Genomic DNA, 16,035 nt, shown 5'->3' with positions numbered 1-16,035 from the left:
TAACTTTATCCTCTTCTTTCTTTATTTTGTTCCTATCCGGACATAAAATTCTGCACGTACTTCAAAAATGCAAAGAAGTATTTTTGTTCCGTGGGGATGTGGTCGTATGAGCATTCCTGAAAGGAAAAAAAAGTAAACATCGGTTCTCTCAGAGTCGCACTTGGTGTCCGTACAATATGGGGTACGTAGCACCCAAATTTTATGACGCTCAGACATGTGAAGCGTGTGATTGTGCATGCCGACACTTGCTTTAAAGTGGTCATGAAATTGCGTTTGGAGCTGCTCTAGACCCATCTTGTTTATCAAGGAAAGGTGTCATCACCATGCAAAACGTTTTTACTCAAGAGTGCAATCCACAAGTTTATTTTAAAAAAAAACCTTCCAAATAACCAGCCACAAGTGATCAGGAGCCTCGTCCCGATCTGGCGTAAGGTATGGAGGTCGGCGGGACGTGGCATTTGGCTCCCTCCTTTATCTGTAGATGGCATTGATCACTAGCACTGCTGTACGGACTCTCAGGCGCTATAGGACTGACTTCGTGTCAGCAACGCATGGGAACTTATGCAAGTGCGTAAAAGACATCCTATGCAAAGACAAAGACGGCAATTGCATCTAATCACGAATTCCAAACATTCCCAGCCCTCTATAGTGCATGGCTTATACAGGGTGTCCCAGAAAACGTGTCATTGAATTATAATAAAAAAACTACGACACCTAGAATCATGCGGTCAACGGCATTTGTTCTTATTTGGTTTTTGCCACCTTGTAAAGTTAATGTCATGTACCCCAAGTTTAATTATGCAAATATTTGCGAGCTGAACTCAGAAATGTGCCAAGGGAAGGTCACTTTTTTACCCCACCAATATGAAGAGCGTGCCGAATTCACTCAAATTCATGATAATTGACAGTGATATTCACGAGCTATCCCATCGGAAAAAATAGCCGAATATCATGCTCTTCGGAGCACCGGACCATAACGCGCGATGTGTTTCTGAGCGCAATCGCTCGCAGTCCGACGAAAGGAGGTTCCATAGCCAGCCCACAGAGTGATAGTAGAAAAAGTAACAGTTCCTAAAATTGGGAGAGGGAAAGCATTATCCCAGCGAAAGTCGGACGTGATAAGCCATACCTGCGTTATCTCTTTCTGCGATGCTGGGGTGGGCTGGGTTTCCAACCTCCTTTCGTCGGACTGACACAGATTGCGCTGAAAAATTCATCGTGCGCTATTCTGTGCGACCTCCGCCGAGAATGATGTTCGGCTATTTTTTCCGATGGGATAGCTCCTGAATATCCCTGTCAACTATGATAAATTTGAGTAAATTAGACACGCTCTTCACATTGGTGGGGTAAAAAAGTGACCTTTACTAGGCAAATTTCCGACTTAAGCTCGCAAAAATTTACATAATTAAACTTACGTTACACGACATTCACATGAGGAGGTGGCAAAAACCCAGTAAGAACAAATACCGTTGACCGCATGACTCTAGGTGGTGTAGTATTTTTATTATAATTCAATGACACGTTTTTCTGGGACACCCTGTATAGTGTAAGTTACTTCCAGCCCTCTCGTGGAATTCAGTACGCGTGGCTCAAAAGTTGGGAGAATGTACTAGGGTGGTTCAGGGTCGACCGGGACTTTTGGTTGAGAGATATAAGTGAGTACAAATATCTGAATAAAGCTATCAAACCAAGTGCTTTCCTTCTCCGGTCAGTGCCACTGCCACGTGCAGCTGTGGCAGCAGCTGTCATGGCAGTGAGTCTGTGTCAGTATGTCTGTAGCTATGGAACAGCGAAGCATATAGCCCCCTTTGCTTCCGTAAGACACTAATCGTTATGTGCATATATTGTTGGGGCAGCACTACATGAATGCCTAGAGGTCCTATTTAAACACTGTAATACTTGTACGAATATGAATAAAAGTATATCTCTCTCATACCCGAGTCGCTTGTGAAGGAGAATGCAAAACCAGCTGAGATTTGGCAAAGATTACAGACACAGTATAGGGAACAAACGATGCCGAGGGGAAGAGTGTAAAATGGTGCAGACAGTTTGGCCAAGGACGGTATATGGTGAAGAATGAAGCACATGGATACGTTCGTCCGACTGCAGTCACGCAAGTGAACATCGCAGGCGTTGAGTAAGCCATCCTTGAGAACCGCAGGGTAACAGTACTCAAGTAACCAACGTAATATTCGCGTCGGCAGCGTGCAGACAATCATTCACGACCAGTCACTGTTCTGCAAAGTCTGTGCAAGGCGCGTTCCTCGACACCTCAATTGTAGCCACGAGAAGGCGTGCATGGCAGTCATTTACTAGCTGCTGAACCGGTTTCAATCCGAGGAGGTCCAGTCATCACATGTGACGAAACCTAGATACATCATTTCGCCTCAGGTGTGAAAAGAAACATCATGAAACGGCGACATAACCCTGTTGAACATAAAACAAACAATATAACTCTCTACGAGTAAAGTGAGCAATATTAGAAAAGCAATGAACAATATGACAAAAGCAATGAGCAGTACGGGCAACGCTATGGGCAGTATGAACAACGTTATGGGCTGTGAGAGCAATGTTATGAGCCCAACGGCAAGGCGAACGACATGCTATACGCGGAGATATAAGCAATAGGAGAAAATCAATGAGCAGCATGAGCTACATTTTGAACAGTATGAGGAAGGTAAGAGCGCGGACCGTTTAGTTAACCAGTTATTGCCTGAGGGCCCTTAAGGAATTAAAATGAAATGAAACGAATTCGCCTAGGAGTGCTGGCGCACAGCGTCTGGTCATGGCTTTTCAGTAGACGCTCGTTACTCTCTGCGGGCCGTAACGGGCGTAACTGTTCCCCTTCGTCCGCTTGTGTTCAAATTTTGGGTACACGTTCCCCATTCCGTGACCTACAGCATTCATGTTGACTCCTGGATTCTCATCCAAGCCGTTGCGTGTGCCGTCTCAGTGCTAGGTCGCTTACTTGCTTATTCTACCCTGTTCCTCGAAACCGTCTGAACGTATTTCGCTCAGCTCTGTGTGGTACTCATATTTTTATCGCCGTCTCCGTCTGTGGCGTTTCAGTGACCACCAAAGCTGGTTTGTGTGTGTACGTTGGAATCAACCTACTGGAAGCCGTGGGAGGCGTGTGCGCATTACAGGTACGTTGCAGTCCTGTTTTTCCGTTATCGTTCTTAATGTCTCTCGGGTTACCTGTCTGCAACTGCCATATTCGCTCTTTTTCTGACTCTTTATGGAAAGCGTTCGCTGATAGCGTACTTCTTGAAGCCTTTACATGTGTGTATAGAGTGTTTAAATAAAGTCGTGCACTAAATTCTTGTACCAAAATTTTGTGGTTATCGCACCGAAATCGCACGTTAACATGCTTCAAAAAGTGTGTATTTGGATGCTTCAAATTGAAGCAAGCCGCAAACACTGGGTGTGACTAACCTGTTGCTGAAGTGGCCAGCAAACAAGTATATGTATTCAGTTTTGTAAGCACTGCGCAAACATACTCAGATGTTTTACATCCGCGTCCACTGGACGTCACCACCATTGGAGGAAAGTTACGTCCACGTTCAATCGGCAAAATGACCTCGTGCGTTATTCTGACTAACTAAATACAACATAATGTTTCGAAGGTGTGATCTATGCTTTGGGGATGAGAAACAAGCCCTAATTATGTCCATTTCAGCACGAACCCATACGGTTGTATAAGTTGTGGGAACTGGAATACTTTTAGACGTAGAAATTTAGCGCAGTTCTAATTTTGTTCTTTCTTTTTCAACAGATACTTTCGTCAAATTAGCAGAAGAAGGTAAACCACCGACATCAAAGGTGCCTATACAGAAACGAAAAAAAAAAGCTCATCAAAAAGCATTTGGCAAGGTTTCCGAGGGACCTACGTCGCGTCAGTACCTGAATTAACCGGTATTTTGTAATCAAGCGTTGTTATTGTAGCTTAATCACGCATGTTGCACGTTTGCACAGACGGTTCATGTACATGAATAGGCTGTATAAGAATGTTCATATGGCTCATAAGCTGTATGAGATATGAGAAGGCTCATATAGATCCTATATGCTCATAGAAGCTCATGTGATTTCTCATCCAATAAACACATACAGGGTGTCCCATCCTAAAAGGGCCAGGGGCTAAAGAAAAACGGAGTGTTCTACAAGAATGGAACCAACTGTACATGCTTGGCAGTTGTGTGGTCTATCCGAAAATATTTTTTCATTGCCCCTTGTCAATTAGTTAGCGATAATTAATTTTCAAATTCTGTCTGGTAAAGCCCTCCTAGGGAGGGCCCTTGAGCACATGCTCTATTGCAATTGATTTCATCTCGGAAAAAGTGATAGATATGTTTTTAAAAAATATGTTGAGATTTAGCTAGGACACCCTGAGCTCGATGTGATTGCTCATACAGATGCCTGTATGATTTTTTTTTTCAGCAGGGAAGCCTTGCCTTCCGCCAGAAAAAGAAAAAAAAATCAGTCCTCTGCTCTGAAGTCTATAGGTACTGTCTTCTAGAACAAGCGGGGAGTCATTCGTGTGGACTTCTTGTTGCTAGGGGTCACGATTACTATCCGGTACTACTCCTACGTCTACTACTACGTCGTTAAAGGGAGTCGTCCGGAACCCAGTTCGCAGGAAATCTCTCGAATGTCGTCAGGAAGGGTCATTCTTCTTCATAGCAATGCCCGGCCTCACACGGCGAATTTGACGGTATAAGCCCTGGCCGAAATGCGCTGGGGTTTTTTACCCGTGCCTCTTACAGCCGCGATGTATCCCCAAGTGATTACTATTTCTTTGGGGCCATTAAACATTACCTTAGAGGTAAGAACTTCCACACGGATGAATCCCTTCAGAGAGATGTACTGCAGTGGCTACTAGTGGAGGCCACTTCTTCCTATGCCAAATGCTTCAAAGCGTAGCAAAAGCGAGGACAGTTGTGTCGAGATGCGCAAGCTGGGCATTGTAACAAACTGACCTAGTTTGATGCTTCAAAAAATTTCAGTTATATTTGAAGAAATAACAGTATCGGTCAACCTTACGTGACGCTGACACAAAAGTCCTCTCTGCGGTGTGTTGAAGCCAGTGTATTACGCAGTACGGTGCCCGCGAGTGCTAAGGAGAGATGAAGATTCATTTGACAATGGCAAACCTCATATGTGTGCACAATTAACTTTCCTTATTATTCTTAGCATTATAGATAAACACAAGATTCAACGTTCTGTATTATTTTTTTTTGCTAATGGGTTTCTAATAATATCCCATGATATAATTACCCACCTATCGAACTGGTAGTTGCTCTCCCGTACAGCTTCAGAACTAAGTTTCAGAAGTGTGGTAACAAAATAAAAGCGCTTTCACTTGAAATCAAAAAATGCGCATTGTGCAGCCGAACTGTACCGGTTGAGGTTGGCCTTTAATCTAGACACCCTCGTGGAACTCCGTCAACTCAATCACAGTCCCCAGATTGCCCGTGGCCAATGGAATACGTCCCCATGTCTCCAAGAGGCGGATTTCCATTGGTAGATGAGCCGTCGTTGGTGCTCGCTACACCAATTGTACGTGACACTGATCTCATTACAGCATGGACTAAAGTAACAATAAAGGTCAGCCACGGTGCTCATGGCTGATCCTTGGTGTAGTTTATGTAAAATACATTGTGCAGTCACAAGACGAGAGACTTCAAGGGAGACGATTACAATCTTTTGATGACAAATGCTTTGAAAATGTATGTGAGCGTAGCCACAGAAGAAGTGGACGGACACGGACAGCCTTCAACTAGAAACTGGTTCACTTAAACAATCCATACCAGTTTGGAGACTCCCGACACACAGGGGCAACCTCTATGCGGCTCAATTTTACGTATCTCTGGATAAAACTGCGAGATCTTTCAATGAGGGTATCTTCTACAATGTCGTGCTTGGGCCGAAATATCTCAGTGCTTAAATCACCACCTATGCAGATCAATATTTCAGTTTTTTCACGGAAGATGTTCGTTTAACAATAAAAGCGTATCTGAGCACATGTCCTAATTGTTTCCTTTTTTTTTCTAAACACCAGTCTCGGCACGGACGACAAATCATAGAAGCTAGCATCACTGAAAGATCCGTCTACAATGTTAGTGAGATATCTGCGAGCTTGTCTCCGATAGAGGTCGCTTTTGTGTCTCGGAACTCTCCAGACTAGCGCTCTGTGCTTGAATACGGATAGGGGTACGGGGCTGCCTGATTCCTGTCGTCTCTGGTATCCCGAAAGAAGGTGGCAGCTGCGGGGAAACCGTCGCATTCTAGTTGATCCCCGGACATGTCATGATTAGCGGTAGGAAGCAGACATAGATGCCTTGAGCGCCCAATAGCACGCATCTCTTTTCCCGGTAATGTCCTCTTCTTGCGACCGTAGATGCCCCTTTCAAGTCCCACCGGCCTCAACATACAGCACGACGTAACTCACTGTCTTCTACCTCTGGTAGTCACTACGCTTTCTCTTAAACTTTCTTCTCTTCAATGGCGCTCCCTTTTACATGGGGCCGAACTTTGTAGTCTGCCATCGAACGCCGACTACGCTGCACCTCATGTTCCACCTGCCCACCTGTGGAGTGACCGACGACCTCGACCACAACACGTCGACATAGCTAAAATTCTTGGACTGTGGATGAACGCTACCCACCACATGCGAGCCCTTCGCGTTCTACACCCTGCCGGACTGGCGACAGATGTACGAGAGCTGTTCAAGTCAAACTGGGACTTTCTGTCTCCTCAGTGTACAAATGGCTCGCGCTACTTCTTTTTCGTAATTTTCACACGCGACAGGCGTCCGCGTTCACCACGTGGTGGACCAAAATTGGTGCAAAACAGAATACACGTGCTGGATAAGATGACCGACAACGAAGTGAGCGCGCACATCGAACAGCGAATCATCATGATGTTTCTCGTGAATGAAGTCGTAAAGTCATCTGAAATTCACAGAGGACTTCAGGCTCAGTTTGGTCACGATACACTCAACGCAGGGAAGCGTTTGAGTGGTGGAAACGGTTCCGAGACGGCCGTTCATCAGTGCAGGACGATCCCGGCCTGGGCGGCTCCGAGCCCAGTGTCAGTGTTCCTGAGAACATCCAACTTGTGGAGCGCCTCATCTTCAAGGACCGACGAATAACATCTCTCGAACTGGCTCGAAAGACGGGCCTTTCTGTGGGAACGTTGAAAACTATCACTCATGAACACCTCCAGTTTCGTAAAGTTAGTGCCCGTTGGGTCCCAAGGCAGCTCTCTGTGTTTGACCGGCAGAGAAGACTGGAAATCTCCCAAGAGCTAAGGTACCATTTCGACACTGAAGGACAACCGTTCCTTGATCGGATCATCACGTGCGATGAAACGTGGGCGTATCATTTCACTCCTTAGTCTAAACGCGCATCAAAAGAGTGGAAGCATCCGGGCTCGCCAGCTCCCAAGAAGTTCCGAAGCACCCCGTCCGCAGGTAAGGTCATGGCCACGGTTTTCTTGGACAATGCTGGCGTTGCTCATGTTCATTTTCTGTCCAGTGGTATCACCATCAATAGTGCATATTACTGCCAGGTTCTCAGCGATGTGCATAAGGCGCTGAAGCAAAAGCGGCCCGGCCTCATCAGCAAAGGAGTCCTCCTGCTACAGGACAATGCACGCCCGCATACCGCGCATCCCACGGCACGCACCTTACAGGAACTTGGCTGGGAGTTGTTGCCACATCCCCCTTACAGTCCAGGCCTCGCTTCCAGCAATTTCCATCTCTTCGGGCCACTGAAGGCATTCCTTGGGGGCCGCCACTTCAGCTGAAACGACAAGGTCAAGAATGCGGTCGGATCATGGCTGCTACGCGCCGGTAAGGATTTCTACGCTGCTGGCATCCAAGCCCTTGTGAAACGCTGGGACAAGTGCATTAGTACAGCTGGAGATTACGTTGAAAAATAAAACTAATTTCTTGCCTGTAAGTTCATTTTACTTTTGCAAAAAATGAAGAGTCCCGATTTGATTCGAACACCCCTCGTATAAGAGTATCCTTTTCATCATCATCCCCTGATTGCTTCACAAAAACAATGAAGCACTGTACCGCCACAACCGTGGTGAATCGCCACGTATGTGTGTTGAATAAGCCAGGTCTCAGTTTAACGCTGTCTGTGTCAAATGTGCATTCCATCATATCCATTTTGAACGAACATGCTCCACACCTCGCGATTTCGAAAATGGTCCAGCAGGCTGCTTGGTGAATAAAACAGATAGAAAATCGTAAATGCATGAAAGCTGTTTCTGTCGCGTCATCTTTTGTGTCACTCTCTTGCACAAGCTCAGTCTTTTTATACAATCGATGAACTTTAGTTCGAAGAATATTGTCGCGTAGTCGGCGGTTAGCGACGAGATCAAGCAGGCGTGACTATCCAGTCCAGATCAGAACGTTTTTTTTTCATCAATCCTCGCGTAGCATGCGGTGGCGCGTGACCACCTGTCGTTCGTCACATTGTCGTCGTCATGTAATACAACATATAATATGCACACAACACCTCCCCCTTTCCGAAAGACGCCAAACCATTCCCAAATGTCCAAACCAACGAATAGTCTCAGTGTCCTGTCACTGGTATCCGAAACGCTCGGGCGGTCTAACAACTCTCCCTGAACGTGTGGTCACGCGTCCTGGACTTGATACGACGCCTTGTGGTCCACACTGCGGCAAAGCGGACGGTTGCTCTTGCAGGTGCCGGCTAGTGCGCCTGGTTATCCCCGTTGAAGTTGCCACGACGTAGGACCTGAGTGTAGAGGCCTGACCGACGATGGCCCCATGTGCTGCCGCTCCTGCGAGAATTCTCACCGGCCGTTCGGTTTCGGAAAGGCCGGCGAGATGAGGCCCTGTGCCTCCGGTTGTAGTGCCTTGCATGGACCGCTTGGTCCTGGGCGTAGCTCCTTCGATACGGTTCCAAGTACGGCCACTGTGGCTGCAGAAAGCTCTGTGGAACTGGCACCGTGGATTGCAGACGTCGTCCCATTAGCAATTCCGCCGGTGAGTATCCGGTCTTCCCTGGGGTCGTCCGCTGCGCCAGAAGAGCGTCGTAGATGTCTGACGACTTGGCTACAAGAGACTTTGCCGTTTGAACCGCCCGCTCTGCCTGGCCGTTACTTTGAGGGTAGTACGGGCTGGACGTCACGTGGACCACACCGATCCGTTGCAGATATCGGGCGAACTCCTTCGAGGCAAACTGCGGCCCGTTGTCAGTCCTTATCACCGCTGGAATGCCGTGACAGGCAAACACCGGACCCAATGCCATTATGATGTCAGCCGTCGTAGTCTTTGGAAGACACCTCAGCTCGAAGAACTTTGAGTAGTAGTCTACGATGACCAAATAGTTTTGTTTGTCTTTGTAGAAGATGTCCATGCCCACGGTATGCCAAGGTCGCGGCGGAAGTTCGGTCTGAAGCAGGGGTTCCGCCCGGGATCTCCTGTGTGCTTGGCATGTTGGGCATCTGGTCACAAAATTGGCGATGTGTTCACCGATACCGGGCCACCAGACGGAACCCTCGCTCTTGCTCTGCATCGGACAACACCTTGATGGCCAGCGTGGAGCCGGTCCAAAATTTCTTGTCGCATCACTGATGGGATTACCAGTCTCTTCCCCTTGAACAGGAGTCCTTGGACGACAGAGAGCTCACTGGAAAAGCTGGCGTACCGACGCACCTCATGGCTCATCTCGTCTGCTGGTGGCCATGTGTTACCGCAGTACGTCATGACCTCTGATGTGGCGTCATCACTCTGTAGAGCTCTCCGGAGACGTGCTTGCAGTGACCCGGATGCTGGGAGTAGCTCAACGGTGAGTAGTTCGTACTACCGCAGTAAGGTGTCCAATGATGTTTCATCGCTGCTACTAACCGGAGCGCGCGAAAGAACATCCTCCGTGTATAACAGTTTGCCCGGGACGTGTGCAATCGTGAAGTCGTACACCAGGATTCGTAGGCGCATCCGTTGCAATCTTGGGGTCAGCTCGTCTATCCGTTTCGTGGAGAAAATAGGGACCAGTGGTTTATGATCCGTCTCTACGTGGAACTGCAGGCCCAAAATATACATCCTGAAGCGCTCGCATGCCCATGTAATAGCTAGGGCCTCCTTTTCAACTTGCGCATAGCGCTGCTCGGTTGGTGAAAGTGCCCGGGATGCGTACGCGACCGGATGTCTGCGGTGCTCGCTGTCCTCTTGTAGGAGAACTGCACCAAGGCCGTAGGACGATGCATCTACAGAGACTGTGAGCGGGTGTTGCCCTGTGTAGTAGGCGAGACATGGAGCCTTTGTGAGGTCGTCCTTAATCTGTTCAAAGGCCTGTTGCTGACTCGGGCCCCAAAACCAGCCTGCGTCCGACGTCAACAGGTCCCTTAGCGGCTTTAGCTTTTCAGCCAGACGGGGGAGAAATTTCATCAAGTGGTTGACCATGCCGATAAAAGATCGGAGCTCCGCGACTGATCCTGGCGGTTTCATGGCCCTGATGGCTTCAGTCTTCTCCGGGTCGACGGATATGCCGCGCCCGCTTCACATACGGTGCTTCACTTACGGTCACACACCTGCTTCACATACGGTGCATTCCGGTCTGCTAAACCGCTTTTCTGCGTACCCTTGCCGGATACGATCGGTTCTTCCCGACCGTAATCAATTGGCGATCGGAATTTACCGGAGCCCGTCTGCTAAAACTCTCTATTGAATCAGCCGAGGGACCGTCGCGTATTTTTAGGCCGCGAAAGCAGGCGCAATTCCGAAAAGAGTTGGCAACGCTTGCTCCACTGCTTCCGTTGGGCACGGATTTTGTCACTGTCCGCCTCTATCCAGGCATGTTACCAATGCTGGTCGAGACGTCCGTGTCGTGCCTGCGTTTCTCCGTGTTTGGTTTTATTTCCAAATCTCAGGGTTTCATGGGTTAGGATTGTGTATTACTGTTCCCAAAGTTCTTTTGCGTTATGATTTGTGTGTACTTACCGGATTATTTTTCTTGCATGCACCGCGGCAACGCATGCCGATTCATTATGGCACTTCCCTCGCCGGTAAGTCCCAGTTTCAGAGGTTTCGTTCTAGCATACTCCTTAAGATTTGTATGCATAGAACCCATCGAGTATATATTTGTTTTTTAGATCACGAAGGTGGTGGTATGTATTTGGATACCGAAGACTGATTGCTCGTATAGCAAAGAGCACATTTGTAAATGCCCCCAAATATTTTTACCAGGGTGTCGAACCGCAAAAAATACGGGTTCGGTTCGGGTTCGGGTTCACGTTGTTTTGATTTCGTTCCGGTTCGGTTCCGGTTCCGCCACGCCAAGAATCGAACCGGTTCGCAAACCGGTTCGCAGCCCCGAACCCGTGTCTGTGAAGCCAGTGTATTGCGCAGTACAGTGCCCGCGAGTGCTAAGGAGAGATGAAGATTCATTTGACAATGGCAAACCTCATATGTGTGAACAATTAACTTTCCTTATTATTCTTAGCATTATAGATAAACACAAGATTCAACGTTCTGTATTATTATTTTTTTTTTGCTAATGGGTTTCTAATAATATCCCATGATATAATTACCCACCTATCGAACTGGTAGTTGCTCTCCCGTACAGCTTCAGAATTAAGTTTCAGAAGTGTGGTAACAAAATAAAAGCGCTTTCACTTGAAATCAAAATATGCGCATTGTTCAGCCGAACTGTACCGGTTGAGGTTGGCCTTTAATCTAGACACCCTCGTGGAACTCCGTCAGCTCAATCACAGTCCCCAGATTGCCCGTGGCCAATGGAATACGTCCCCATGTCTCCAAGAGGCGGATTTCCATTGGTAGATGAGCCGTCGTTGGTGCTCGCTACACCAATTGTACGTGACACTGATCTCATTGCAGCATGGACTAAAGTAACAAAGGTCAGCCACGGTGCTCATGGCTGATCCTTGGTGTAGTTTATGTAAAATACATTGTGCAGTTACAAGACGAGAGACTTCAAGGGAGACGATTACAATCTTTTGATGACAAATGCTTTGAAAATGTATGTGAGCGTAGCCACAGAAGAAGTGGACGGACACGGACAGCCTTCAACTAGAAACTGGTTCACTTAAACAATCCATACCAGTTTGGAGACTCCCGACACACAGGGGCAACCTCTATGCGGCTCAATTTTACGTATCTCTGGATAAAACTGCGAGATATTTCAATGAGGGTATCTTCTACACTGTCGTGCTTGGGCCGAAATATATCAGTGCTTAAATCACCACCTATGCAGATCAATATTTCAGTTTTTTCACGGAAGATGTTCGTTTAACAATAAAAGCGTATCTGAGCACATGTCCTAATTGTTTCCTTTTTTTTTCTAAACACCAGTCTCGGCACGGACGCCAAATCATAGAAGCTAGCATCACTGAAAGATCCATCTACAATGTTAGTGAGATATCTGCGAGCTTGTCTCCGATAGAGGTCGCTTTTGTGTCTCGGAACTCTCCAGACTAGCTCTCTGTGCTTGAATACGGATAGGGGTACGGGGCTGCATGATTCCTGTCGTCTCTGGTATCCCGAAAGAAGGTGGCAGCTGCGGGGACACCGTCGCATGCTAGTTGATCCCCGGACACGTCATGATTAGCGGTAGGAAGCAGACATAGATGCCTTGAGCGCCCAATAGCACGCATCTCTTTTCCTGGTAATGTCCTCTTCTTGCGACCGTAGATACCCCTTTCAAGTCCCACCGGCCCCAACATACAGCACGACGTAACTCACTGTCTTCTACCTCTGGTAGTCACTACGCTTTCTCTTAAACTTTCTTCTCTTCAATGGCGCTCCCTTTTACATGAGGCCGAACTTTGTAGTCTGCCATGGAACGCCGACTACGCTGCACCTCATGTTCCACCTGCCCACCTGTGGAGTGACCGACGACCTCGACCACATGACGTCGACATAGCCATCGTTCGACATAGCCAAAATTCTTGGACTGTGGATGAACGCTACCCACCACATGCGAGCCCTTCGCGTTCTACACTCTGCCGGACTGCGACAGATGTACGAGAGGTGTTCAAGTCAAACTGGGACTTTCTGTCTCCTGAGTGTACAAATGGCTCGCGCTACTTCTTTTTCGTAATTTTCACACGCGACAGGCGTCCGCGTTCACCACGTGGTGGACCAAAGTTTGTGGAAAACAGAAGACACGTGCTGGATAAGATGACCGACAACGAAGTGAGCGCGCACATCGAACAGCGAATCATCATGATGTTTCTCGTGAATGAAGTTGTAAAGTCATCTGAAATTCACAGAGGACTTCAGGCTCAGTTTGGTCACGATACACTCAGCCGCAGCGAAGCGTTTGAGTGATGGAAATGGTTCCGAGACGGCCGTACATCAGTGCAGGACGATCCCGGCCGGGGCGGCTCAGAGCCCAGTGTCAGTGTTCCTGAGAACATCCAACTTGTGTAGCGCCTCATCTTCAAGGACCGACGAACAACATCTCTCTAACTGGCTCGAAAGACGGGCCTTTCTGTGGGAACGTTGAAAACTGTCACTCATGAACACCTCCAGTTTCGTAAAGTTAGTGGCCGTTGGGTCCCAAGGCAGCTCTCTGTGTTTGACCGGCAGAGAAGACTGGAAATCTCCCAAGAGCTAAGGTACCATTTCGACACTGAAGGACAACCGTTCCTTGATCGGATCATCACGTGCAATGAAAGGTGGGCGCATCATTTCACTCCTGAGTCTAAACGCGCATCAAAAGAATGGAAGCATCCGGGCTCGTCAGCTCCCAAGAAGTTCCGAAGCACCCCGTCTGCAGGTAAGGTCATGGCCACGGTTTTCTTGGACAATGCTGGCGTGGCTCATGTTCATTTTCTGTCCAGTGGTATCACCGTCAATAGTGCATATTACTGCCAGGTTCTCAGCGATGAGCATAAGGCGCTGAAGCAAAAGCGGCCCGGCCTCATCAGCAAATGAGCCCTCCTGCTACAGGACAATGCACGTCCGCATACCGCGCATCTCACGGCACGCACCTTACAGGAACTTGGCTGGGAGTTGTTGCCACATCCCCCTTACAGTCCAGGCCTCGCTTCCAGCAATTTCCATCTCTTCGGGCCACTGAAGGCGTTCCTTGGGGGCCGCCACTTCAGCTGCAACGACAAGGTCAAGAATGCGGTCGGATCATGGCTGCTACGCGCCGGTAAGGATTTCTACGCTGCTGGCATCCAAGCCCTCGTGAAACGCTGGGACAAGTGCATTAGTGGAGCTGGAGTTTACGTTGGAAAATAAAACTAATTTCTCGCCTGTAAGTTCATTTTACTTTTGCAAAAAATGAAAAGTCCCGGTTTGATTTGAACACCCCTCGTATATGAGTATCCTTTTCATCACCATCCCCTGATTGGTTCTCAAAAACAACGAAGCACTGTAGTCCCACAATCGTGGTGAATCGCCCACAGCACCATCACCATCTCATGTATGTGTGTTGAATAAGCCAGGTCTCAGTTGAACGCTGTCTGTGTCAAGTGTGCATTCTATCATATCCATTTTGAACGAACATGCTCCACACCTTGCGATTTCGAAAATGGTCCAGCAGGCTGCTTGGTGAATAAAACAGATAGAAAATCGTAAATGCATGAAAGCTGTTATCGTGAATCGTGAATGCATGGTAGTCACATTGTCACACAACGTATCGTGCCGTGAGAAGCTTCTGAGAAGCGCGGACACCAGGGTGGGCCAGATTATGGGCAGCGTCGAAGATCTTCCTGCGGAGTGCGACAGGAATAAATGGACGTTTTGTGCCTGTGGTTGTGTCACGAAGCACAGACATCGTCGTCGACGGTATGGGGACAAGACGAAGAGTAAGCGATGTCTGAGGGGCAGCTTGGAGCTCGCGGACCACGAAATCATCCAGTTGGGCTGCGGCGATGTCCTCAAGGCTTATCGGGCAAGGAGCGGTGATGTTATCGATTCTAGATAAAGCATCCGCGGCACTGTTATCAACACCATGGACATGTCGGATATCGGTTGTGAACTCCGAAATGTAGGCGAGGTGCCGAGTTTCTCGTGGCAGATAGTCATTTCGGTTGTTCCGGAACACAAATGCAAGGGGCTTGTGGTCCGTTAAGATGTGAAAGGTCCGGCCCTCGAGGAAGTGGCGGAAGTGGTGGACTGCTGCATATATTGCGAGAAGCTCCCGGCCGCAAACGCTGTATCTGGTCTGGGCATTGTTAAGCCGTTGGGAGAAGTACGCCAATGGGTGCCATATGTCGGATATACACTGCTGTAGCACAGCGCCGACAGCGGATCCTGAAGCGTCAACCATGAGCCGGGTGGGCGCATCGTGTTGCGAATGAACGAGCAGAGCGGCATCCGCGAGCGCCTGCTTGACAGTTGCAAAAGCAGCGTCCGCAGTCTCCGACCAGGGAATGGCTGCCGATGGCTTTACTTTTGCTCTGAGAAAGTCGGTGAGAGGCCGAAGGATGTCTGCGCAATTTGCGGTAAAACTGCGGTGGAAATTGATAAGGCCGAGGAAACGGCGGAGCTGCCGAATAGTAGTGGGTCTGGGAAAGTCTGTGACGGCTTTGACCTTGTGGTCGAGAGGGCGGATACCTGCGGCGGCGATGTGATGGCCGAGAAATTCGAGTTCCGACACTCCGAATGTGCACTTTTGTGCATTGAGAACAAGGCCATTTTCTTGGAGTCGACTGAAGAGTTGGCGTAAATGGTGTTCGTGCTGCTCGGGGGATGAGCTGAAGACAAGGAGGTCGTCAATGTTGGCTACCACAAAGTCCAGTCCGCGGGTTACTTCGTTGATGAAACGCTGGAAAGTTTGAGCAGAATTTCGCAGGCCAAATGGCATTCGGACGTACTCAAACAATCCAAAGGGAGTTGTGATGGCAGTCTTCGGGATATGCTCAGCCTCCATCGGGATCTGGTGGTAGGCTTTAACTAAGTCCACCTTGGAAAACGTAGTAGCTCCCGCTAATAGCTCAGAAAAATCATGAATGTGTGGTAGAGGATATCGGTCGGGGATTGTGCTCGCATTCAGGGCTCTGTAGTCACCACATGGCCTCCAG

General features: G+C 48.4%; 2 protein-coding genes across 2 annotated transcripts; one reads left to right on the top strand and one right to left on the bottom strand.

Annotated features, from left to right (window-relative positions):
- Positions 1 to 6,871: 6,871 nt before the first annotated feature.
- Positions 6,872 to 7,806, top strand: LOC135395049 (histone-lysine N-methyltransferase SETMAR-like). The gene is made up of 4 exons (XM_064626235.1): positions 6,872 to 6,886; positions 6,964 to 7,310; positions 7,415 to 7,471; positions 7,536 to 7,806. Exons 1-4 carry the CDS (start codon positions 6,872 to 6,874, stop codon positions 7,804 to 7,806), a joined length of 690 nt encoding a protein of 229 aa, XP_064482305.1.
- Positions 7,807 to 8,726: 920 nt separating this feature from the next.
- On the bottom strand, positions 8,727 to 9,554 carry LOC135395042 (uncharacterized protein K02A2.6-like). The gene has a single exon (XM_064626222.1). It carries the CDS (start codon positions 9,552 to 9,554, stop codon positions 8,727 to 8,729), a length of 828 nt encoding a protein of 275 aa, XP_064482292.1.
- Between the last annotated feature and the right edge of the window lie 6,481 nt (positions 9,555 to 16,035).

This window comes from Ornithodoros turicata, chromosome 1 (genome assembly GCF_037126465.1).
Source record: "Ornithodoros turicata isolate Travis chromosome 1, ASM3712646v1, whole genome shotgun sequence".
Lineage (NCBI taxonomy): Eukaryota > Metazoa > Arthropoda > Arachnida > Ixodida > Argasidae > Ornithodoros > Ornithodoros turicata.
Note: the sequence above shows the minus strand (reverse complement) of the source record. Positions and strands in the feature narration are given on the sequence as shown.

Bases quoted from the DNA above. Each gene is read 5' to 3' on its own strand.
- LOC135395042 (XM_064626222.1), bottom strand. From the start codon at position 9,554: ATGCAGAGCAAGAGCGAGGGTTCCGTCTGGTGGCCCGGTATCGGTGAA.
- LOC135395049 (XM_064626235.1), top strand. The intron at 7,311-7,414 runs GTACCATTTCGA...GCGCATCAAAAG, and splicing joins GAAATCTCCCAAGAGCTAAG to AGTGGAAGCATCCGGGCTCG. The intron at 7,472-7,535 runs GTAAGGTCATGG...TTTTCTGTCCAG, and splicing joins CCGAAGCACCCCGTCCGCAG to TGGTATCACCATCAATAGTG.